Source organism: Cheilinus undulatus, linkage group 15 (assembly GCF_018320785.1).
Source record: "Cheilinus undulatus linkage group 15, ASM1832078v1, whole genome shotgun sequence".
NCBI classification, from domain to species: Eukaryota; Metazoa; Chordata; class Actinopteri; order Labriformes; family Labridae; genus Cheilinus; species Cheilinus undulatus.
In genome coordinates, this window is record NC_054879.1 from 23,388,853 (window position 1) to 23,415,464 (window position 26,612).

A 26,612-nucleotide genomic window follows, 5' to 3' on the forward strand; every position below is an offset into this window, starting at 1 on the left:
CTTCACAGTAGAAGAGTCCAGGTCCTGAGCTTTCCTGCCTGCAATCCAGACCTTTCACCAATAGAAAACATTTGGAGCATCATGAAAGGAAAAGAGGAGAGAAGAGACAACATTCCTCTCCCCAAACTCCAGCAACTGTAATCCTCACTTCCCAGACTTTTGTTAAAGAAGAGGGGATGCTACACAATGCTTAACATGGCCCCTTCCTTACTTTTTTTGAGATGTGTTGCTGCCATCAAATTTGAAATTAGCGAGTAATTTTCATGAAATGGTAGAGTGTCTTAGTTTCAACAGTTGGTATGTTATTTGAAGTCCTGGATGTAAAATCAGTTGAAATAATCAATCACATGGTCACTGTCTCTCTGTACAGCTCCTGAAGGACTTCCCTGATGAGCTGAGGGCTGACATCGCCATGCACCTAAACAAGGAGCTGCTCCAGCTGCCTCTTTTCGAGTCAGCAAGCCGGGGCTGCCTGCGTTCGCTCTCCCTCATCATTAAAACCTCCTTCTGTGCTCCGGGGGAGTTCCTGATCCGGCAGGGAGACGCCTTGCAGGCCATCTACTTTGTCTGCTCAGGGTCCATGGAGGTCCTTAAGGACAATACTGTGCTGGCCATACTGGGTGAGTGAGAAGGATGTTATTAATCTCTATATAAAAACAATGGTATATTTGACAAAGGCCATTACGTTTATGGCACTATTTTTTAAAAAAGCAAGAGGGACATTAAAAATATTTTTAAAAAGTGATACTCTGCTATCAGAAATCAATAACAGTTTCAGTTGTTTCAATGATAAAACTCTTAAAAGATATCTACACATTTTTATTACTGGATGGATGGATGGATGGATGGATGGATTTAACGTGCTTTGTCATGATTTTAGAGCATACATGCAAATGTTATTTTGACAACCACAAACTAAAAATGTCTTGAACCCCCCTGAGATCTCTGGCACTCCTCCAGGGGAACTGGGACCTGCAGTTGAGATCTTAGACCACCTGAAACTTGGTTAAAGGTGTAAGGCCTATGGTGTAGTATGATATTTAAAGCAACTTCTCTATGGTTTAATATCATTTGAATTTTCTGATACACTCAGATAAAGTTTAAGGTGACCCCTCCGAGGAGATGGGGGGGGGGGGGGGGGGGTCACCTCCAAGAGTCTCAAGCTAGGGGAATTCAAGAAAGCGGTAGTCTCTGGGGCTTTCTGGAAGTATTATGTGCTGCCTGTAGCAAGCTGTAAAAACAGTTTTAGTTTCTGGTGCTGCTATCTGTCAAATATCTCCATTTCCATGCCATAAAAGAGCTCAGAGAAGGAAATATTTGGTTTCGGTTTGTATACATCTTTCCTCCATGTTGTTGGCTCTATTGCATATTCTAACACAACATGTAGAAACACATAAGCCTGCACTCATTCAACAGAGATATGTCAATATAGCAATGACAGATAACAATGCAAACACCAACCTTTATACATATTTACTACAGAATAAATCCAAGGACTCAAGCTGAAGAAACCATTTAATAAATGTTAACAGCTTATCTTTATTTGATGTCGAGCTCACAGAACGTAAGTTAACATACAATATATGTTAACTTATTAGGTTGGCTGGCCATTACACAGAGACTATAATGGTATTGTATTTAAATCCATGTGGTTTGAAATGGAGTTTGTCCCCTGTTGCAACTATAATAGTCTCCACTCTTCTTGGAATGCTTTCCACAAGATTTTGGAGCGCATCTGTGGATATTTGTGCCCATTCATCCTATAAAGCATTTTTGATGAGGACCAGAAGGCCTGACTCCTGAATCTCTGTTTCAGTTCATCCTAAAGGTGCTTGATGGGGTTGAGGTCAGGGCTCTGTGTGGGCCAGTCAGGTTCTTCCACACCAATCCATGTCTTTATAGTCCTTTGTGCACTGGGGCACAGTCATTTTGAAATAGAAAAGGACCTTCCCCAAACTGTTGCCACACAGTTGGAAGCATAGCATTGTCCAAATTGTCTGGAAATGCTGACACATTAAGACTGGTCTCCACCGGAGATAAGGGGTCTGGCCCAAACCCTGAAAAAAAGCCCCATACCATCATCCCTTCTCCACCAAACTTCACAGTTGGCACAATGCAGTCAGGCAGGTAACGGTCTCCAGGCATTGACTAAACTCAGACCCACCTGTCTGCAGACAAAGCAGCATGATTGTTCTCTCCAGAACACATTTCCACTGCTCCACAGTCTAGTGTCAGTGTGCTTTACACCTCTCCATCTGGCACTTGGCATTGTACTTGGCGATATGAGGCTTGCATGTAGCTGCTCAGCCATGGAAACCCATTCATGAAACTCCCACTGCAGTTTTAGTGTTCTCATTGATGCCAGTGGAAGATCAAAACTCTTCAGCTATGAAATCAGCAGACTTTGACACACCATGCACTGTAGCAGTCATTGACCCCACTCTGGGATTTTGCGTGGTCTTCCACTTTGTGGCTGAGTTGCTGTTGTTCCTAAATGCTTCCACGAACATAGGTGGCATCCATCCCAGTACCATGCTTGAAGTCACTGAGCTCTTCAAAATGACCCATTTAGGATCACAAACATTTTTAAATGGAGACTGCATGGCTAGGTGCCTGATTTTATACACCTGTGGTCTGGTTGAAACAGCTGAATTCAGTAATTAACAGTTGTGGCCAAATACTTTTGTCCATATATTGTAGACCCTGTCTGATTCTGTCCATTGATTTTCATGACCAATGACATTATGCATTTGTTCCTCATGGGGAAGTTTTCAATGTGCGTGTTTTTTAAAATAATAATTTCTGATGTGGGAATGCTTCAGTGGAAATATAACTTTAATCTATCCTCCACCATCAAATTTCAAACAATGGTCTGCATGTGTCTGTGGGTCAATGAAAGGAGAGAAGTTTAAAAGCTGTCTGGAGTTTGGTCTACTAAGTACAAGGTTGAATGTACTCTTGGTTCTTATAGGGAATAAAAGCTGACTTTGATTCAGGTCAGTCCCAGGACACATCCAAAAATGCTGAGCCACTAAATCCAACCTCTTTGCACTCTTAGCCCTGGATTACCACCTGGACTGTGCACCAAAATGGCACAATTTGGACAACGTAGCTCCAAATTATGGTGCACCTATACCTTCCAAATAGGGTGCAGAGATGTTTTCTGATGCTATCTCTTCTGTGAATTATCTTCTGTTACCCATTTTAGCTTACTGAAATACTTTATTTCAAGGGTAATTTATGTATTCAGATATTTCCATTGTGAGGTAAACACTGGTGAGGTTAACCATCATTATATTATGGTCTTCTTCTGTATATGTACAATTTTATTTTGGTTGGGAAAGCTCTTCTGAGCCAAACAAGACTCTGAAATAGCTCCACCAAAGGAGCATCATTGCTTTAAACCATATTTCCCCTTCAGTGTCCAAGGTTGTCTCTTATTTGTTTTCCTAAATTACCCAAAGGAATAGTACTCTGTCCTTAGAGAATCTCCAAATTAATGAAAGGATGGCAGAAGAGCTGATAATGAAATGGCTTAAGATGAAAATAAAGATGTTTTAGGAAGTCAGGGACTGGATTTATTGGCTTTAAGATTGTAGAGTGAGATGCTGGCTTCTCTAATCAGTCTAAAGGGCTGCTCTATTTGGAGGAAACTTAGTGTGAAATCGTTATGCTGAATTGTATAAAAACCACAGAATTTCCCTGTAGCTTTGACAGCCGTTTACTCGTCAAACAGCGCTGTAATGAGAGGATGTGAGATGATGATGATCTGTGGGACGCTGAGCTGCATCGTTAATGAAGGTGAGGACTGTTAATTTGAAAAGCGCCCTGATAAGAACCAGGAGGATGGATGTGTGTGTTTGATATCAAATACTGTTAATGAAGTGAGCTCTCTAGAGAAAAGACAAAGAGACAGATCAGCTCTCAGTTTACTGATTATGCTTCAAATTATGTCATGTAGAGCTGGGTTTTAGTTTCATACAGTCAGACCTGAAGAGAAACACGGTCTGGACTGGAGAGGAGATGAGTTGGATGAAGAAGGACGGAGGAAAGGAGGAGGAAAAGAAGAAGAAGAGGGAGGGCAGAGCTGTCAGAGGGCTGATAAAGAGCTGTTGTTTGTGCTCTGCTGCTTTGAAGAGTTATCACTGTGCTCGACACAAACATGGAGTCATGACTTCCCACAGTGTCAGGCCTGAGAGTGATGCAGAATAATCCCTCAATCCGGTGTGAACAGAGATGTAGGACGTGGAGTTATCAGAGCTCACATACGGCAGAGTAAAAACAGAGAGGAAGACGGTGTGATGAATGAGGTTGTTTGCATGTTTGAGCAGCAGAAAGAGCAAAAAAAAAAAAAGCCAGACCAGGCTGCAGAGCTAAATGGACAACAGAGCCATAAAATCTCTACGATACTTTGCATTGCTATATATAAAACTGTCATTTCAATCCTTAACTGATTTTACATGGTACATCTCCACCTTCTGTTGCGCTAGAGTCATCCTTCTAGTATCTATACCATTGTTCCCATTTGGGAAGCTGAGGACCGGAGCCAATACCAGATGTTACTGAATGAGAGGTAAGGTCCTTCCTGGAGCGGTTACCAGTCAATCATAGGACTCACTCTTAAACCTGCGGGCAACTTAGAGTCACCAGTTAACTTAATGAGCATGTTTTTGGTCTACAGAAGGAGGCCACAGTACCCAGAGAGAACCCATGCATGCAAAAGGAGACCATGCCAACTCTGTGAATCCATTCATCAATTTTCCTCTGCTTACCCACAGCTGAGTTGCGATGGTAGCAGGCTGAGCAAGTCCAGACATCCCTTTCCTCAGCAACGCTTTCCAACACCTTCTGGGGGATCCCAAGGTGTTCCCAGACCAGATATAGTCCCCCCAGTGCATTCTGAGTGTTTTCCAAAGTCTCCACCGAAATAGACCTCCAAAGAGAGACGCCCAGGAGGCATCCTGATCAGATGCCCAAACAATCTCAACTGGCTCCTTTCAATGTGAAGGAGCAGCAGCTCTGTTTTAAGATCCCTCAGGATGTCTAAACTCCTCACTCTATCTCCAAGGCTGAACCTCCAGAGAAAAATCATTTTAGCTGCTTGTATCTGCGATTGTTATGTGAGTGTAGTGGTAGGACCCAGGATGCAGAGACAGAGAAGCAGTTTTAACAGTTTTATTGTGCAGGTAAGTAGGGAAGGGAGGAGGGAGTCCAAGAGTCCGAGAGGGTGAGAGAGTGCTGGAGCTGGCTGCGGTGATCTGGGCAGGAGGCACTGGAAGAGAAGGGAGAGGCACGTTAGGGGTGAGCACAGGAGAACACAAGCACTGGAGGTTACTCAAAATTGTCTTTAAAAGAACACTGGTAAACTTCTCTGGACAATCTCGTGAGAGAAGGAGCGTGGAGGTAAGGTAAGGTTGGCGAGACTCAGGCGCTGTAGAGAGCTGCAGCAGGTCTCAAATAGTGATCTTCAATAAGTGATTCGCTGCAGGTGTGATCTCTCCACAGCACCAGGGGGGCGGGGTAGATGCCTCAGTAAGAGCAGAGAAAGTTAGCAGCCAGTCACAGCCTCCGGAAACTGGAAGTTAATCAAAATAAAATGAACTATACAAAGTAAAACACCACAGCGATCTCCTTCTTTCAGTCATTACCCAAAGTTCATGACCATGATGGAGGGTTGGGAGGTAAATCCATAGCTCTGCCTTCCAGCTCAGGTTACTCTTCACCACAATGGACTGGCACAATGCCTCAGTACTGCTGAATCTGCCTGCCAGTCTCACGCTTCATATTACCTTTACTCATAAACAAGACCTGCCCACTCCCCACCCAGAGGGAGCAATCTACCATTTTCCAGCAGGAACAGACTTGGAGGTGCTGATTCACATCCTTCGCACTCAGCTGCAAACCACCCCAGTGCCTGCTGGAGATCCCCAGATGTTCCCAGTCCATGAAAATCACAAACAGAATTGGAAATAAGGGGCAACCCTGGCAGAGGCCAACATGCACTGGGAACGTGTCCAACTTTGTGCTGAGGATGTGGACCCAACTATCACTTTGGTTTTTCAGGGACCCAATGGCTCATCGCAGCAGTCCCAAGACCCCATCTTCCTCTAGTCCCCCCCCACCAACCCACCCATATGATTATTTTTCCTTTTGTTTCCTTGGATGACAAAGGCATGACCTGCCATAATTGCTGTTGTTGTTTGGTTGGGTACATTTATCAGGATTAGCCAATCATAGCAGACAAGAGCAAGGCATACTTTACATTCCTCTGGGATATCCAGCAATGTAAACAGGGAAGGTGCTGCTTCCCTCATTGTAACTTCATAATGATCCTTATTACCTGAAGTCAAGCAGCTGAGGTTTGTTGGTCAGTGTGCAAATACAAAAGACCTATTTTAAGGTGTGCCAGATATGCCAGGGCAGTCTGAATAACAAGCCATTTATCCTAAGATGGATGTTGTGCTAAAAAAAATTGGGGGCATAAATTAGGAGTATACCCTCTTCTTCAGGTGCCACTACACCACTTGTGTAGAGCAATCACTGAACAGAGGAGGAGATGGGAAACTTTGTAGCTGAAATGTTTAAATGTTCATGAGAACATGCAGAGAATCAGTAGGAATAGGGGCCAATGCTTACATGGCACACACTGATATTTTCCTCCAGGCAGAAGCCTGTGATTATGTGTAGAAAACATTGTGTTTCTGTGTTTGTGGTGGCATGGTGTGATCATATGTCCTCTCTAACATTGGTCTCTGGAGATATGAAGGCGGATGGATCTGTGTTTCATGCAGTCTAATATTAACCAGGACTCATTTACAGGCCGAGAGTAGGAGGAAACACCAGAGTCATGCTCTGCATGTCGGCTCCCAGCTCCGCCAAGAACCACCAGGATCACATTACATCCTTAGATTTTCTTTCTCTACCTTAATACAACTCACACCTCATTTAATCTGCATCATTATGTTATTAAAGGGGCAGTTTTTCTTTGTTTACTCTTATTCTGTTTAAACTTAGAGCTATAATCATAACCCCAAGGGAAAATGAACCCATTAGCTGCCTCCTTTAAAGACACAGTTTATGATGTGTTTATTTTAAGTGACATAGTCAAAAAGTGGCTATGTAACAAAACATAAAGGAGAGTCAGATGAAGGTTGTTAGAGAGTTAGTGATGGATAGATTGGTCAACAAAGGCAGAGAGACTTAAAATCCAAATACCTTCTGGGTGATTGGAAAGACTTCATAAGTTGAATAAATTGTGGGGTTTTAAGCCAAAATACTGCTGAGATTGTAGGAGATGTCATTGGTTTTTGAGGCGATTTTTGGTCATAAATGCTGGATGAAATGTGAAATGATTTTGATCTAGGATGGATGCATGTACAATGCTTAACAAATTTATTAAACACCCTAACCCTAACCAAAGTAAGGTTTATATTTCTGCAATGGTTAGTACACCAATATGTAGAAGCTCTTAACCGAAATGATATTTTTAATGCTAAAATATAATTATTATTGTTATCCATGAATTTTCAAATTTACTGATTTACAAAAAAACTGAAAAAATAGTAAAGCACATTATAATTTCTTGATTAATATGTCAAATTATAGTTATTCACTTGCATTCCTGAACAGAAAAATTAGTTTTAGTGGTTGAATGTTATGCTTGATTCATTTCTGACTTCTCAGAGAAGGCCAGTGAGCCGGCTCAAATTTGGGTGAATTCAGTTTGAAATTCCTCATTCCTGTTCAAAATGGTAAAACGTCAAGAGCTCACTGAAAATGAAAGAGTCTGCATTAAAGCACTTCATGAAGCTGGATGGTCTTTGAGACAAATATGACAGGTGGTCTAATAAATTTGCACTGTATATATGTATGTATGTATGTATGTATGTATGTATGTATGTATGTATGTATGTATGTATGTATGTATGGGTGGATGGATGGATGGATGGATGGATGGATGGATGCATGGATGCATGCATGGATGGATGGATTGATGCATGGGTGAATGCAAAGATGAATGGATGGATGATAGTGTCAATGGATGATTGATTTTTGGTCATATATACTGGATGAAATAAGAGATTATTTTGATCTAGAATGGATGCATGTATGCATGTATGGGTGGATGGCTAGATGAATGGATGCACTGACAGAAAGATTGGTGGATTGATGATGCATGGATAGATGAATGTATGGGTGCATTCATGGATGGATGCATGGATGGATGGTTGCAAAGATGGATGTATAAAAGGGTGGATGATGGATGCATTGATGGCTGCATGGATGGATGGTTGGATGGACAGCAGTGCTAATTTTGTCAACTAAAAATGTTAGTCAAGAACCTGTTTTCCATGAAACTAGACTAATACCAGCTTAAACAGATATTGGGTGATAAAAAAAACAGTGGTAAGAAGGTAAGTTTAGTTTCCGTAAAGGAGACTATGATGTTAGTGTTGAACTATTGGATGTTCATAATCCAGGATATTTCTCTACTGTATATATAATCTGTAAAACACAAACAACAATTATGTGAGAGCTTTAAGGGAGTGACAGCATTTTCATTTGTATATTTTTGAGCAGTGAAGTATTGATAGTGCATTAATATAAGTGTTTTATAGCAATGTAACTTTACAATAGGCTTACAAAATTCAAAGAAAATAATTGTTTTGGATAAAAATAAACACAAAAATGTAAGTACTTTTAGCTGACTAAAAATGGACAAAATGTTTTGGATTTTTCATAGACTAAAACTAGACCAAAACTTTTAGGTGTGAAAAAAAGATTAAATGTGACTAAAACTAAAAAGGCATTTTAATCTAAAGACTGAGACTAAAATTAAAAAGCTGCCAAAATAGCACTAATCGATTTACAGAGGGCCAACCCAAAGATAAAATCGCTCTAATTTCAGCTATCCCCCATGCAGATGCATAAAAACTGTAAAAAAAGAAAAAAAAAAAAAAAAAAAAAAAAAAATAGGAAAAAAAGGCTGCTGTCAGCATTATGCATTAAATGTGGTACAATTAATGTCCATAATTAGTCTTTCTTTCATACATTAAGCCATTCATTGCAAAATAGATATACAGTTTAACTGCACGTTGAAAGCTCCACTAAAAAGATGCTTCCTGGGTTAGTCAAGCAGCAGACTTGACTTTACAGGGAATGCATTGCTCAAAACCCCTATATAGAGATACAGTTATTACAAAGTATACTGAACACAACATAGTTAGGCTCAACAGGAATCTACTAGTAGTAGTAGCATAAAGCTGAAAATGAGGGTGCAACAAAAGCTTTAGGCATAAAAGAAAGTGACTGGGGTGGAGAGGGTTAAGAGTTGCTAGCAGTAATGTGGTGTTTTCGGCACTGATAAAGCAGGAATCAGAGAATGTCATATTTCAGCATTTACCTTTTTACAGTTCACTTGTTTTATTTCAATCCATAGCAAGTTTCTTTTTCATAGTTAAGTTCATGTCTTAACCTTAGATCTAAATAAGTTCCTCATTTCCTTTCAAAATAAAAGGTTTGCATATAGTAAGTCACCATTAAAGTATACAAAATAAAGTGTCAATGCAAATGTTTAGTTGACTGAGTGAGAAAGAAAAGGGAGATGAATCATGATTAATCTGAGGTTAATCATGATTCATAGCTTAGTCTGTTAAAATTTTCATTCAAAATAAAAGACAGGGCCATTCTAAAAACAACAGGATCAAATTGATAAAAATGTGAATATCAGTAGGTTAAACACCAGCACTCAAGCAGAGCTACAAGCCAAGGAATACCACAGAAAAGACCAGAGACCTGGTGTTGGGGTTTTCCTATATTTGTGTCTGAATATGTGGACTGAATCAACATTAAACTCCTCCTCTCTTCAGGCTCAGTCCCATCAGAAGCTTATCCTTGTGTTGCGCCACATATTCAATTTGTGTTTGCTTATTTTCTTTAAAAACATCCAGTGATAAAATATGAATCAGCAGGCAATTTAAGAGCTCACCATCACTGAAGAGAAACATTTAACAAAAAATATAAAGTGTATGGTCTGACACAGTGTCGCACCTACAAACAACTTTGAATAATTCCTTTATTTGGACGTCTCAGCGGCTGAAATCTCATTTCCTCTGGATGTGCTTCAAAGCCTCTGCAACACTAATCCTGCAAACTGGGTGGGCATTGGGAGGTGTGAGAGTGAAGTGACAGACAAACGTGGGAGGAGGGGGAGGATCGGTGTGTTTGTGTGCACAACGACAGATGTATTCGTCTTTAAATTCGCTCCCTGAAAAGGTCAAGATGTTTGGAATTAATAGACTGTACCCGTGTCTGTGTGAAATGAAGTGGATTTTTCTTTAAATGCCAGACCCCCAGCACGTATTTGATCCCAATCATGACACACATCTACACATGGTCAGAGGAATGTTCTGCTATTAATAATGAATAGATTTTACAATATTAAAGCAGCTTGTTATTAACGCTGGAGTGAAGATCCAGCAGAGTCCTGCTGGGAGAGCTCCACAAATCATCATGGCCTTTACCAAGAACATTCGTCCAAAGTGTTCTTGCAGGAATTATCCAGTGTTGAAATTAAAACAGTAAATTTCAAACTGAAGGCCAAAATGCATCCAGTATACACTGCCTGCTGCAAGTCTCCAGTTGGACATTTTTGTCCATCATCATCCTGTTTTTGTTCCATCAGAGGGGACTGTGATTGGATGTGAGACTCCTGAAGAGAAGAAAGGGGTAAAAGCTGTTGCAGTCATTTCAGATGTTTATTGTGAGTCACACAATTTATTTTAAAATCAGGTAGACTTCTATGCTGGCAGGATGTAGTGGTTGTCGTGTAGGACACAACGGCTGACCATGGCTAGACCAGCTGCCTTCATCTGGGTGGATGTTTTTTCTTATATGTTTGATATTTTAGGACTGCACACATTCATATCGTGAGAGCAAAACAAGCAGAATCCACAACTTTGGGGATTTTTTATTTATAAGCTGTTGAACAGCATCTTAATTCACTATGACTACAACAGGAATGCTTTTTTGATTTTATTTGCCCAACTGTAATTAAGAAGATAACAAGCAGGAAATAGGCCTACCTATGGACCTCCAGCAGTCACTGAATATTTGTTACTATTTAGCTGCTAACTGTGTTTGCTGGTGAAGCTGTTCATGAGAGAAGGAGCGAGTAGTTTTATCACTCTTTGGAGCTATTTGAAGCTACAAACGAATGACAGAGCTGACTTCAACTTCTGTGAGACTTTTTAAAGGAAACTCTTTTTGACATTTGTCACAGTCTGTTAAAATGTTATTTGCCCAGTAAGAACACATAAATCGTGTGTAATAGTCGTGCACTGTAAACGATCCAGTTGTACATTGTGAGCTGACATTCAGCCACATCTGTTGTACAGTTTGAAAGTTGAAAATTGCACAGTGTAGAGCGGAGATGTCCTTGTGGTGGAATGGCTTCCCATGCACGCAAGCAGACTGGGTTCAAGTCCAGCCTGTGGCTCTTTCAGTGCAAGTCATTCCCCACTCTCTCATCCATGTTTCCAACTCAATGCACTGTCCTATCTCTCTAAAAAGGCAAAATAATCCCCAAGATCAATCTTTATTTTAAAAAAATGCACAGTATATGCCCAGCTTTACCCAGTATTGGCTATCACCAGTGATGAACTTGCATCAAAAAAGACCCTGGCATTTTTAACAGACTGGCCCTTTATTTTCAAAACCAACACAGACCCAAAAGTTAAAGAAAACAAAATTGGGCAGTGGTGTAGCTGGCTGGATAAAGCAGGCACCCATGAGCAGAGGCTGTGGTCCTCAATGTACTGGTCATGGGGTCCATTCCTTGTGTCAGTGTATGTTCGGTGCATGTGTTCCCCTGTTCTCTCTCCATGTTTCCTGTCTCTGTTCAGCTGTCCTGTCAAAATGAGGGCAGAATGCACCAAAAATAATCTAAAAACAAATTAAACTCAAATTGTCCTGGAGAAGAGTGAAAAATCAACTGTTTACAGTTAGCGTTCCCTCTGAGTGACAGCTCTCAGGCTGATGTCTTCAGCACCATGGACAGCACTACTTTTACACACACTCCTTTTGCCTTTTTTAGCACAAGCTTTGACAATGTCATCTTTTACAAGACATATAACCACTGGTTAACTGTGGACCATATAGTGACTGTATATATACCAACATATTTAGACCCTCAAAGCTTCAAAATACCTGCAAGAACTGCATCTACCTAAAAATGTAGGGTGTACTCAATTTCTGATCCGGATCCTTCAATTATGATCATTAAACTCATCAATGTTCTCATTAATTATTAAGACTCTATAGTAACATGGCAGAGAATAACAATAAAAACATGAGTTTACCTTTTTATTTGGCACATACTGCCCACTAGTGATCCTGTGGCCTCTTCTCCCTCATTCTTTATTTGGACAATGCTGCTAAATACGTCTTAGTGCTAGTCCGCCATGTTCTTGTTGAAACATAGTGTTAGGATAATCTAAGACTTTTTTTATTTATTTAAAATGATCTTGATATAAGTCTTATTTAGCTTTTTTTAGGGATTCCAGAGGGGAAATACGAGTTTTTTTGATTGGACAGACAGCCCCATTTGGCATTTGCCCAAATCCAGACTGGCAATCATGTCTCATTGTCTATAGAAAATATATTTGTCTGGCTTCATTTATCGTCCATGGCAGATGATAAGTTATAATTACAGTTTAACTAAGGCTCACTTTAGCAGTGTGAGGCTGAAAAAGAAGCAAATTTATTGTGAATTCCAGAAAATGACAAAGATTTGCTCAAATAATATCATCATGACCGTTAAAAGTCAAGCTATGTCAGGTCTGTCCTGAAGAATGGAGGTTGAATCTTTTTTTATTTGTTCAAGTAGTAGTGTAATTACAGAAGTATGGCTTTTATGACATCCTCTTTAAAGGTACAGTTTGTAGAATTTCTGCACTGAAACATCAATATGAATTTTTAAAAATTTGTTTTAAAAAGTGACCATTTATATGTTATATATTTTTAACTGATGTCTTACAGTACAACATTTCCAAAGTCAGAGAAATTCTCAATATCTATAATTGTGACAGGGTGGGTCTTTTTATGGAGGCTACCATAGGTTGGGAGTTTGATCACCCAAACTCACCTCTATAATGTGAAAACCCCTCATCCACTGCATTTTAAATGAGTTAAGACCAGCATTGCTCAGCCCTGCTCCATGAACTCCTTCTCAACACTCAAGTTCATGTTCAAGTTCAACAGGTTTATTTCACCCATAAGCAACAAGCAAACAATCTACAACATTTTCAGCAATTACATAGTTGTGTGACAACACTACTTCTAGTTTTGAATAGAGGATAAACTGTCAATAAAACTGGCCCCTCATAAGGCATTTTTAGTAAATAGACTACCAAAGTTTTGTTTTTATTGATACATTTTTCATAATGAGGGAGAAATGCACCAAAAAAGGCACTTTCATGTTTACGTAGGAAGCATTCCCAGGAAATGCATTTACTTTAGAGTCACTTTAGAGCGCTGTATTTTAAAAATTGCTGCCAAAATTCACACTGCAGGCCCTTGGTACGACCTTGTTCACCCATACATATCAGACTTTGTACCTTCAGCCCCCACCCTCTGGAACACCCGTCCTGTATGTATCTGCAATGCTTCTCAAGCAAGCAGCCAAGGATTTTTCCAGCAACCCTGCTTGTTATCACTTGTTATCTTTGTGTTGGTTTTTCATCTGTCTTCTTGCAAAGCATCCTTGGGTCCTGTGAAAGGCATTGTATTCACTAAAGCTATTATTATTTGGACAAATTATCAGGCTTTAAAATCTATTGTGTTGCCAGGCTCATGTAGTTATCATGAAATGTATTCACCATCACTCTGGATCACAAATTTCTGCATGTTCCCTGGCACTAGCACCAAATTGATATTGATCCTTTGGAGCCATGCATGACAAACACAGCCAGGTTTTACAGGTGACTCAGGTAGTTGTTGAATCAACAAAGACTGAGACTAATTTTCAGTTCATGTAATTTATGGTGAAGCAGTGATGTAACCCTATAAATGATGTTAAATTGACCTTTACTGTGACCATCACAGTGAATCAGAGAAATATGCCGAGAAATGTGTCACGTCAAATTCGATTAGAGGTGTCACAAGACAAAATAATCGACCTTTGATCAAATTTAACCTCCCGCTGAGTCAAACTGTCCCATGTTTAGCTTTATATGTGTGTAGCTGACGTGCCAGATCTTTCATTTTATTTTGTTATACCCAGAATAACCCCATAGATGTGTAAGAATAAAGGTGAAGTTTCATAAAGACAAAAGAAACACCAGGAACTGATTGATTTTAACTGAAAAGGCTCAAATTTGCTAAAAGGAGCTTCTGTCAGAGTTTTTGTTCCTTGTTCTCGTCAGTTTTCACAGAGACGGACTGATGAAAGACTAGACAAATACACCCTCCTAAATGTCACTTTCAAGTACTCATCTCCTGCTCCGTTTAACATTTCGCTGTGATTACGAGCAAAACCTCTCCACTGTCGTTCCTGGCTCTGAGTCTAGCCATCATCTCTGTGACAAAAAGACAATCTGAGCCGCTCCAAAGCGGAGGAGGGCGAGGAGAGGAGGACGTGGTAATGAGAGGGAGAAGTGGAGGAGCAGAAGTGTGACTGATGGGAAAAAGATAGAGAGACAGACGGAGCGCGTGAAGGAGAGCCCATCGAGCCCAGTCAAGTGGAGGCGCAGATGGGAGGAGAGGAATTAAGAAATGAGGGAGCAGGGAGCATATTCAACTCTGGGTGGCCCTGGGATTCAAAATATGATGATTAAAGGTCCACTACGGGGTCAGCTCACTTTATCAAGCCAATACAGGTTAGCTTTGTTAAATAAGAATCATCAGGTTGTATTCACCAGGTTAAGGCTGCAGAGAGGAATTCACATTTCATGGCTTTTTTACAATAAAAAAGTTCATGTGCTTAAGGTTGCAAAACCTTTAGAGGCTGGTTTTGTTCAGTTGTTGGGAAACTTAGTACTAAGTCTATGGTCTTACTATACATCCGAATATGTGTGCAGATATTTACTGTAATAAATAAGAAAAACTGGTTGCGCTTTATTTTAGAAGGCCCAAATTACCTAGTAATTTTATAGTTCTAAGTGTAATTATCTAGTAATCTATTTTTTTTTAAAATGTTGGTAATTACCTGGTAATATATTGTAATTTAATCAAGTAATAACTCAATAATGTTGAGAAAATACTTACCTTGTAATAATGTATTAAGTATCAAGTAATTCCCCTAAGTAATATTGAGTAATATTTTGGCTATTCTCTGGTAATATGGGATATTTTACCAAGTTATTTCCTAGAAATGAGTTATTTCCTAGGATGATGATATTCTTTTTAAATTGTTTGATTATTCACTGGTACTTTCTTTTTTTTAACCCACTAAATTAAAGTGAGACCTTACAGAATAATTTTTAGATAACGTTTAGGGCTAGGGTTGCAATAAAATACTACCTAAAAGAACTGCAAACAATATTACAGAGAGTTATTTGATAATATATTATAACTGGGAGATACTTCCTTTCAAGGCTATTACCAATGTATTGTAAAGAAATTAGTGATAATTACACTAAATAGAGCCCTGCCCCGTTCACTTTTCTTAATCACGATCCCACTGAGTTTATGACCATTACTGCCTGCTCCTGCAGCACGTGTTGTCAACTCCCGCCTGCATCTGCAACAGGTCTGTCCAATCCCACCTGCATCACACAGAGATTCTGACAACCATGTTAAATATTCAGAATAACAGACATTGTGTTTAAGTAATGGTATTTGTTCACTTCAGCACCACTTTGACAAAGTTTCCTCCTTGAATGAATGAACTCTAAGAAAACAACCACAACACTTGCACCCTCATCATGCCTAATGGTGCCACATATGCATAAAAACAGCAGTTGGGAGTCTCAGACTGATCAAACTCCTGGTAATGGCCTAATCAAAGTTATAATTACCGATCTTATTTACACATCATTCATTTAAAAGTTGTATGGAGTTGAAATTGTTTCCTAATCTCTGGAAAGTTTGGTCATTGTAAAAACTGCAGCACATGTCCATCAGCTCTCACAGACGGTAGGCTAGTCTTTACTCTATTATTGCTGTGCTGTTACCATCTTCATCATTAGGTGTTTTTTTCCCCCAAAATTACTGCATAATGGCTTAGCATCTCTGTGTACACTTTATTGTGGAGCTTTAACAAAGCATCACATCTTTTGGCTGCATGGAGACAGACACATACTCAAACATTTCCAACAGGTTCACCCAAGAAATCCTCTGAGGGGCATCAAGGACAATTGGAGCAATGATGTGTCATGCAAATCGAGACACACATACAGACATACCCCATTCATAGTAGGAAGATTACTGGGCAATTACTTGGTAATTAGGGCCCACTTAATTAAAGTGTTACCTGAAAACTTAGTGTACAAAAGTAAACGCATCTTTAATGCAGGTTTATAATGATACTGAAAAAGCAAAACCACTTGGTCAGATTCAGGCAAGCAATTGTAGAAACAGTTTAGATGGAGAAAAAAAGAGCAAAGAGATCAAAACGCACAGTTGCCCATCTTCACCTGTCACAGCTTGCTTTGCACCTGACCCGTATGCCCATCCAGGTGGTGGTCCCACAGGCTGAGCTGAAAAGCAAAGTTTCAATTTAGCAGTCAGGCTTCATTCCAACCCTCACCTATGGAAATCAGCTCTGGTTAGTAACTAAAGGAAAAGAAATCAGGGATACATGCAGTCAAAATGAGATTTCCTCAGAGGGTGTCTGGGCTCAGCCTTACAGATAGGGACAGGAGCTCAGACATCCAGGGGGAGCTCTAAGTAGAGGCCCTGCTCCTTAACATTGAAATGAGCTAGTTAAAGTGGTTTCAGCAACTGCTCAGGATGCCTCCTGGTCGCCTCTCTGTGGAAGTCTTTGAACAGTCCAACTGGGAGTAGACTTTAGACTAGACTCAGAACTTGCTCATGGGATTATATAACACTTGTGTCTGGGAACCCCGGAGGATTCTCCAGGTGGAGCTGGAAAGAGATGAAGAGGGATGTCTTGGTCAACTTGGCCCGCTTCCACTGCAACCTGGTCTCTAAATAGATCGATGGATGGAAGTACGAATTGCCCACAAATTCCGAGATGTTTAAGTAGCATATTACTGGAGCTGTCATGGTATTCATCACAGGGGTTGATGCTAATATACTCTGTCCTGATTGGTGAAAAGCATGCCGAAAGGTTAAAAGCCTGAAGTTGAAAGTTGTCATGAAAATTGCAGCTTTACATAGTTTCTTAAAATTGTGTCAATCATAGTTTTTAGGGAGTTGCTTTAATAGCTTTAGGGCTTTGAAGATAAAAGATAGACTTAATAGGGCGATGCATTTTTGCCTTTGTAATGAGATACTTGCAATGCTAAGGTGCTGAAGAAATATTATACCTTCCATCCAAAAAGGCTATTCAGTAAATAAAGAAAATGAACCCCAGTCTCTTTTCCATCACCGCCAAAATCGTACTATACTACCCCAATCATTTCCTTCAGAATATTTAAACACTAGGCGAGAGGAAAGGTCCAGAAATGAAGGTAGGAGGAACCTTCAGCTTCATATTTGACTGGGTTGCTTCTCTAGCTGTCATTATTGAAGACTTTGGAGTGAGAGGAAGCTCACAGAGAACCGCTAAAGCAGCGACAGCAGGAGGTGGAGGTTGTTAAAGGATGACTGGAGGTGTGTTGTTGCTGCCTCTCCTATGGCATGCTCCAAACTCTAACACATCCCCTCCTCTCATTTTCTCACCCTGCCCATTTATTTCCCCTCAATCAGCCAGAGCTGGCCTGCAGCCTCCCCCAGACTCTCCTTTAATTCCCTCTCTCCCTCGTTTCCCTCATTTTTCTCACCTCCTGTCATCTTCCAGTCTTCCTCCACACTCCATAACCAGTTGTAGCTCCCTGCTCTCCTCTGCCCTCCGTCTCCTCCATCCTCTCCTCCTCTAGGCTTGTTTTTCTGCAGTCTTCATTCCCTCAGCAGCCGTCTTTGTTTGACTTTTTTCCTAATACTGCGGGGTGCTGTGACTGTCAAGAGCCTCAAAATTAACAATGCCCCTCACAGACCGTAATGCATTTCTATTTTCTTATGACATGTTGCTGGGTGCTCGGTTAACTTGTCACAAAAAATACTGCAACAGTGTATAGAGAGCATGCAGCAAAATGTCTGCAGATTATTGCAATTAGTACAAGACCAAACTTTATTAACATATTTGCCAAATTAGAGGATGCCCCTTTAATTAGCCAACTGTACATGGTCACTGGCAGAACTGTTGTTCTAAGTACATTGATCAAAATGTGTCTAATGCATAACTTCATTTTTATGCTGATGATACTGTTTTGCATTGCTCAGGATCCACCCCACACAACGCTCTCTCTCAGCTACAACTAGCTTTTCTTTAAAGGTCATTTTATAATTGTTTAAAGTTTGCAATTATAAAAGGCCAATACACAATGAGACATTTTCTTTACCTTGGTTCATCACTAACTTTAAAGCCTTCACCCATCATGGATGGTCTACTTCGTCTTCATGTAGACTAAAACACTGCCGTGTTCTTATCTGCACAGCTTTGCTCAGTCATCCTCCTTCTTAACTTCTGACCTACATCAGTCAGAAGAGCACAAGAACCTTCCTTCTTCGTTCTCAGGATGTTTTCTTTCTCTCTGTCCCATGGGTCAGAAGATGATGGATGAGCTGGGGACAACCACATCTGTTTGTAGATGTTCTACCTGATCTATGGGGTTTTTATGTTTGATATGCGATTCCACATAGCATCCACAGATATTTGCTCATTTGATTAATTCATGTTTTTTTCTAGTATGCACTGCTGCTTATTGTCTGTAGCTTTGTTAACTGTGCCTCCTTGTCTTGGCCATGACATTCTTAAATGAGATTTTTAATCTGAGTTTGTTTTCTGGTTAGATAAATGTAAAATAGGTACCAATAAAATTCCAGCAAATGTGCACATCTGTTGTCCTACCTCCTTCTTTTTCTTTTATGTATCAACACAAATCCTCTCTGAAAAGTTTCACTCTTTACCTGATTCCATGTTTGCCAAAGAGACTTAACAGCAGACATCTGCAAAGCCTGTGTCTGCAGGATTGTCCCCTAGTTTATTGATCTGATGTATATAAAATTCTGCTTTGAAAGTTGGCATCATAACTCTACCTTGGTTTTCACTAAATTTCCTTTCTTTAAACGATGTCTGTTGTCATTTTTAACAGCTTTTTAGACTTATTTCAGGTGTTTTTTAAGGATAAAAGTCATACATTCAAATCAATGCAAATTATTTTCAGAAAGATGCTGATATGGGAAAAAGAGAGCAAATCTCTTTGAATCTTTGCTTCTTGTTGGAATCTAGAATTATATACAGATGTTTTCCAGGAGCTGTCTGCGTGTTTATCTTCAAAAACATGACAGATCCTATTAAAGAAACATGGGTTATGTATGAGAGCATGTGCTTAATTATCTGGTCAGTGGAGTGAGTTTGAAGATGATTAATAGGCTCCCAACATGCCTCAGTCTGTGGGAAAGAAGCCTGTAAAATTATTCGCTAAGAGCACTCTTTGTAAGAGCACTGTCATGTTTGATATACTTTTATTGTGCTTTGGCTGTTTTTATGGTATAAGCATAGATAAGAAAGTCTTGGTTTAGCTTTGTGCAGTGTGTAAGCACCAGTTTGGGTGAATTCCTCTGGTTTTATTTCTGTGAAGGCAATATCTCACTTTGCACAAATGTCTTCTAACTCACAGATGAGATTTTGGGGGTTATAATGTAACACAGTCATTTACTAGAGTGACTTACTTCTGAGAGTCAGCACATCACATGCAAACATGAGGTATAATGCTAGGTCACTGACCTTAAAGCTGGTGATACAATGATTTCAGAATGCACTAAAAAACTTGGGGGAAACTGAATTATTTTTAAGACGGTATATCTTTTTGAAACATCAAGTCAATCTCAAGGGACATGAAACATAATTCCAACACGTTCTCCCTCTTGTCTTTGTTAAAAAGACATGCAGGCCGACTCCTTTGATCATTTGTCTTTAATAATCTGCTCCTCAGTCTGATGTTTAACTATTGAACAGACTCTACTGATGAAAAGACAGAAAATAAACCGACTCTGAAATTTTTCTTCATTGACAGTGATGTGTTTCTGTCTAAACATCCATCTCTGCTCCTCCCCAGGTAAAGGAGATCTGATTGGCTCGGACTACCTGACAAAGGAGCAGGTGATAAAGACCAATGCCAACGTAAAGGCACTGACCTACTGTGACCTGCAGTACATCAGCCTGAAAGGTCTCCGTGAGGTCCTCAGACTATACCCCGAGTACGCCCAGAAGTTCATCAGTGAGATTCAACACGACCTCACATACAACCTGAGAGAGGGCCACGGAGCAGATGTGAGTACATCCACTGAATATGATTGGATACAGTATAATGGTACACTCTGTTATACAACACAAAACTACATGATGCTTTATCAATCTATCTTTGTTTTTAGGCCAACAGTCATCACTAATAACCAGTGTCCTCTCAGAGGCCAGGTCTACATCATACTGTTTGTGATAACGTGATACAATGAAATACAATGTAATTAACAGTATGATGGGATTAGATGGAGTGTGAAGGGATGTGATGCACAATGATGGGCAACAAAACAAAATTGTGTTGTATGTGGAGATCATTGTAATTCTATTTAAGACACTCTTGTTTCATTTAGTTCCAGCTTTAGATTTGCTGCTGGGCCTGATAGTGGTTTCCAAGACAGACTAGTTTTGACCTGATGATGCTGCTGGCTTCCTCTTGAGTTTAAGTAATAGTTGATGTTCTATAGATATCTGGAGATGCTTGTACTAGCACCTGCTCCGACGTCTGCAACGCTGGGGTTGGGCCATCAGGATTGGTTCTTCCCTTAAATTTTAGATGCATATGTATTTGTTGTAGAAGACCTTTCTCCTTTAGTGTTGTTCTTTTTTTACTCATATCCAGATAATTTGAGATATTTAGGTATGTTTCCCTGCCAGTGCACACACATGTTTAAAACAAACTAAGTTTGTGTCAATAAAGTGGGCTGTCATTGGCTCCTAAGAGTTGGGATGGGAGGTGGAGAATGGATGAGGCTGCTAGTGCATACTTTTACATATTTTTAAGCTTTATATTGTGATTGCAGGATGCATACTGACTTTACCAAGTGGGCAGGATTGGTTACTCCGTATATTTTCTCATGCACATTTTGCTACCTCTGCCACAGTTTGGCTTAAGGCAAGTGCCTATTTGCCTGTGTGGGCATACCCACAGTTCCCTTAAACAAAAATGTCCATGCTGGAAACAAATATGTTCTTCCACAGTCACACTAGTACAAAAGATGTATCGGCATTCAGAACAGTTAGAGTCTCAGACAGCATGAGTCTAGCTGCTTATTGGTTACATGAATCTCAAAGCCTTATGTATAACTTTCTTCCACACCCCAAACAGCCCACCATAACAGTCCCAACTCTTGATGCAGAGTGTGAAGGTAGAAATCAAAATATGAAAATGTATTTGGTGTTAATGAATCACTTGAGGAGACACTCACCTTAAGAGAGGCCTGCTAGATAAAAGCTTTGCATGACCTCTCCACTGCTACTTTAAAATTCACACACAGACCCGTGCATGCATCAGAATCTGACAACTCCAGCCTTGAAGTGCTTTTTTTTTTTCCTGAGCACACAAACACAGCGTGCGCCGCTGGCTGGTGCAGCCGCAGCAGCAGCAGCACGGGGAGAAAACACAGGGACAAGAATAGCTCAGTGTTGCTGTTTGAAGCTGTCCCGTTTCTAAAAATAGAGTAGGGGGGAAGCACGGGCTGTCCCTGACTGGCTGAGTCCCCCGCAGCTGCTGCTAAGATTGGATCCTGCTCGATATAAATAGCTCAGCCAGCCGAGGAGAGGAGGAGGAGAGATGGAGGGGAGGGGGACTCTGGTTATCCTTCTGTTGTGCTCTAACTCAATTCTCCTTCTCCACTGCAGTGCCGTTTGTTTCTCCCAGGCACAGCACGTTTTCTGCAGAGTGTGAGCTGGGTACTAATGTGCAAACGTGTGCACAGATGAGCAATGTTAGGGCTGGGAAATGTGGTGAGGTTTTTGGATGTATCAGTATACTTTTAAAAAACAACCTCATAGGCCTGTGTTTTTTCTGGCTTCAACTGGCTCCTGGTAAGTGCACTGTAGAATTAATTATTTTAAGGAAGAAGTAGACGCCACACTTAATGCTCAATAAAAATAGAGTTCACAGTCATAACAGTCATGTGCTTTTTTAGTGCAGGATCACCTATATGAACTGTTTCAATGTGGATTTATCAGTGGATTTATTTTACTTGATTTAGATACCTTTTATTATTAGTAGAAATCAAATGATACTGGTACCTGTTTGATACCATGGCTGCAAAAGTAGAAGTCCTGTGTGATTTATTGGTTTTAATAATCAAAAATGTGCTCAAATACTTTAGCAACATTGGAAAAGTGGGTGGAAATGGTGAAGAGTGATAGAAACCTTGTTCTGCAATGTTGCCAGCGCATTTGTGCAATCAAGGGTGGTTTCACATGAGGGACCTGCATGGGCCTGAATGCAGGTGCACCTGACCCCCTATCCAGTTCATTTGATCAGTTTGAAGCATACTTGACAAAGTTTTCATGACTTTGTCCACTTTTAGAAGTGGTCATGATCATTAATCGTGTGTACTCGAGCACAAGATGTGATTGCAACCCTGGAATGTACAAGTAGATTGGCATGTCACATAACCAATCAGAGAGCAAGGAGACATGATTAGGTCATGACATACTGGTGATAAACAGCATGTTGGTTTGAGAAATGTCAGACTGATGTTTGCCAACAAACGACTCATTCTGACTACATATAAGCTATATCGGCCAGCAGTCTTACTTGACAAAGACTATACCCTATTATGATAAAAATCCGCATTAATTACCATGAGCATAGCACTAGCAGTATTTAGCCCCTTTACAGTGATGACAAAAACCCTCACTAAATATAGAGCAGGACTGCTGAGTAGACCAGACTAGCTCTCTGCTAAAGCAAAAGCCCGCACTCTGTGTTTTAGAAGAAGAACCTTTGAAAGAAAGCCCAGATGATGATTGGACAAACGATCTGTCTGTCACACTCATTACAGACTAATCAGAGAAATAAAACAAAGTGGTGGGCATGAACAGCCCCAGTGAGCTCAACACAGGCCTTTTTCATTGTTTTCCATCCATCCATCCATTCATCCATCCAATTTCTCCTGCTCATCTGGGGCTGGGTTGCAGTGTCAGCAGGCTATAAACAAGTCACTCACTTTGGTCAGACTGGATCCCCAAATGAGCCTGCATGCAACATGACTGTAAGCCTTCTCCAAGTCCACAACTCAAGAGGTCCTGCAAGAGTAAAGAGCTAGTCCACTGTCCCATGGCCAGGACAGAATCAACATTGTTCCTCCTGTATCTGAGGCTCAATAGTCGACTGGAGCCTCCTTTCCAGCACCCTAGAGTAAACTTTATCAGGGAGCCTGAGTAGTGTGAGACCCTGATGGTTCCAACATTTTTCACATGAATTACACAAGTATGGGGGAAGAATATTCTTATAAATAAGGACCTCAGTGGTCAATGAAGGCCAACCAATTCATTCATACAGATACCGATGATGAGTTTGGGTCTTAAGATTTTTTATAACCCTCAGAGTCCCATAGTCAACAGTATCCAAAGATTTAAGGCATTAAGAAGATGCATGCATTTTTTAAATCTGGTTTCAATCAGGTTTTACTATCATTTAATTATTACTGAATCATATTAAAGTTTCTGATTCTGGTGTTGTGACAACCATCTGTTATTCACAGAAACATACATTTAGATTATCATTCAGCTGAAAAACATGGAGGTGTGATTTCTGGTCCATATTGCCCAGCCTTAGCGTGCATCTGCAGCAGTGATTCCAGATGCACAAGCTGCTGCTGTCCATATCTCAGGTCTGGGCTGCAGATGTCCATCCTGCTTATGTATGCAAAACCCTTCTGGTAGCAGCAGCCCTGGAGAGTGTGTTTGCATATGCATGTGTGAGACAAGGCTGCAGGAACATGGAAATACATGTCTGCAGGTATCTCACACCTCCCTGTTCACTAAATATGTATTTGAGAGGCAGTCTCAAAGCATGAATGATAATGTTCAGAGCAACAAGAGAGTCGTGTGTAGACGTGATCAAGAAAACAAATGATGGGGAGCAGGTTCTCAGAGTGGCTAAACAGCACCTCTGGAGGTAGGTAGGAGATCTGCAGGGACACTTTAAATCTTTAAAATGTGTACAGGGGGATAATACATCTCAGTCATTCTTAAATAATCACTGCAAATATTTGTGCTATTACTTATTGCTGCTCAGAGCCAAATGTTGCAAAGATGGGTCTATCTATCAACATCAAACATATTTTCCAGTACTGTAAAGTTATAGGCTAGTTTTAGTCTGAGAGAATTTTAGGAATGGTTTCTCCAGGTTGCAAACACTTTGGGGCACCAGCAGGTCTGTGTGCACTGTAGTTGTTTTTTTGTCAATAATACCCAATGATAACATTGTTCAAATACTCAAGTACTGAAATTACTGTAAAATCATATCCCTAGTGGTTGTTGCTGTTGCCTCAAAGCAAGAAGGTTCCTTTCTAAGTGAGAGGGGGTGGCATGTTCTCCCTGTGCATGTGTGGGTTCTCCCCGGATACTTCCTCCCACAGTCCAAAGACAAGCTCGTCAGGTTAATTGGTGGCTCAGTAGGTGTGAATCTGAGTGTGACTGCTTGTTAGTCTCTGTATGTCAGCCTTGTGATTGACTGGTGACCAGTCCAGTGTGAACTCTGCCTCTCTCCCAGTGACAGCTGGGCAAACCCTGAACAGGGCAAGCAGGATTGGTAAGGGATGGATGGATGGATGGATGGATGGTATGGAAATTTTGTCATAAAATGATGGAAAAACAAAAGATCCATGATGTTGTGTTTTCCTAGTCCATACTTGCTGATTCAGAGGCTGAGGGTGGACTCTGTGACCCCGGAGCTATCGGGGAAACAATATGAGACAAACAAGTCACTGGGTGCACTGAGCTTCTCTGCAGAAACAAGTGGACATTACAGCCTTTTATGTACCCTGCAATCTTCTCTTGCAGCTGAAATAGCAGGGAGCAAAGCTTATTGCGTTCACCTGTACATACTGTACAAACACTGATAAAAAAAAGCACTTTGTTCATGTTTATCCTAGCAAGCACACACCCCTCACATACATCCACTTACATGCTCGCCTGCACTTTTATGTCTGCACGCAGCCCGACTCAATTGCACATATTCACACAACTTCAGCACGCCCACACATTCACACACAGCCGAGCACGTGCAGACACGCGGCAAGAGCACACTTATCACGCCCCCACATCGCACAGCGCTCCTTGGTTTCCTCCAGAGCTGTGAGCTAAGATTAGAACAAGAGAGCTAAAAATACATTACGGTGGAACGGGAGGGGGGGAGGAGGAGGGAGTTTGCTGAGCAGGCAGGGATGGAGGGAGAAGAGGGAGAGTTGATTAAAAGGAGAGGGGAGAGCGAGGGGAAAAGGGGAAGTGGAGGGGCGTTGGCTTGTCTGCATGATGAGAAATGAAAAACATTCATTACTCATTGCAGTCACCCCGTGTTAGAGCAGGAGGATGCTTTTATTGTGAAGGAGTAAGCTGATGCTTCTGAAGTTATGAATTTATCTGACTCTAAAGGAAAGTCAGACCCAGTTTAATCAATTTTGGTTTTGTTTTTTTTACCCCGTCATTTCATTATTAGGTGAACAGTCATATCCTGCTAATTCTGGGGTACAACTTCAAATTATAAGGCTTATTGTAGCCTAGACGTAGGGTAATGGGACCCCTTGGCCCTGACAATCAATGGTTATGTCCTTTGTAGTGTGTCATGATAAATGGTGATCAGGGCCACATCTGGAAAAAGGAATATGTCAACCAAAAATTGCAAACCAGCTCTGGTTCAGTGTCTAAATTGCCTGAAAACTTTGGCAGTTTCTTAGTACAAAAACAGATCTTACAGATGGGTGTGTAGGTTTTAGGACTTTTCAGTACTGTTCTTTGATTAAATAGCAATTATCGTTTTCCTTTTTTTGCACATCCCTCTTCTCTCTTTTGTATTTTCTCTTCTCTGTCTCTGTATCCTCTTGTTCTTTCTTTTTGCATCTCACTCTTGTCTATGAATCTTCCCATCTCTTGTCGTCACATCTCTCTCCTCTCTCTTTCTCGACTCCCTCCTATCTCTTTCTCCCTCTTTTCAATTCGAAACCCAACTCATAATGTTAATAACTATTTGTACTACTCTTCTAAAAACAAGGGTTTTCAGTGCTGTGAAAAAGTATTTGCCCTCTTTCTGATTCCTGATTTTTTTTTTTTTTTCTTTTTTGCATATTATCACACTTAAATGTTTCAGATCATCAAACAAATTTTAATATCTCACAAAAACAACCCA

General features: G+C 40.5%; 1 protein-coding gene across 1 annotated transcript in view; it reads left to right on the plus strand.

Annotated features, from left to right (window-relative positions):
- Positions 1-26,612, plus strand: part of kcnh3 (potassium voltage-gated channel, subfamily H (eag-related), member 3) — a 221,102-nt gene that overhangs the window by 181,348 nt on the left and 13,142 nt on the right. The window contains exons 10-11 of the mRNA XM_041807208.1: positions 371-620; positions 20,283-20,497. Coding sequence (XP_041663142.1) covers positions 371-620; positions 20,283-20,497 — 465 coding nt within the window. The remainder of the gene's footprint in view (positions 1-370; positions 621-20,282; positions 20,498-26,612) is intronic.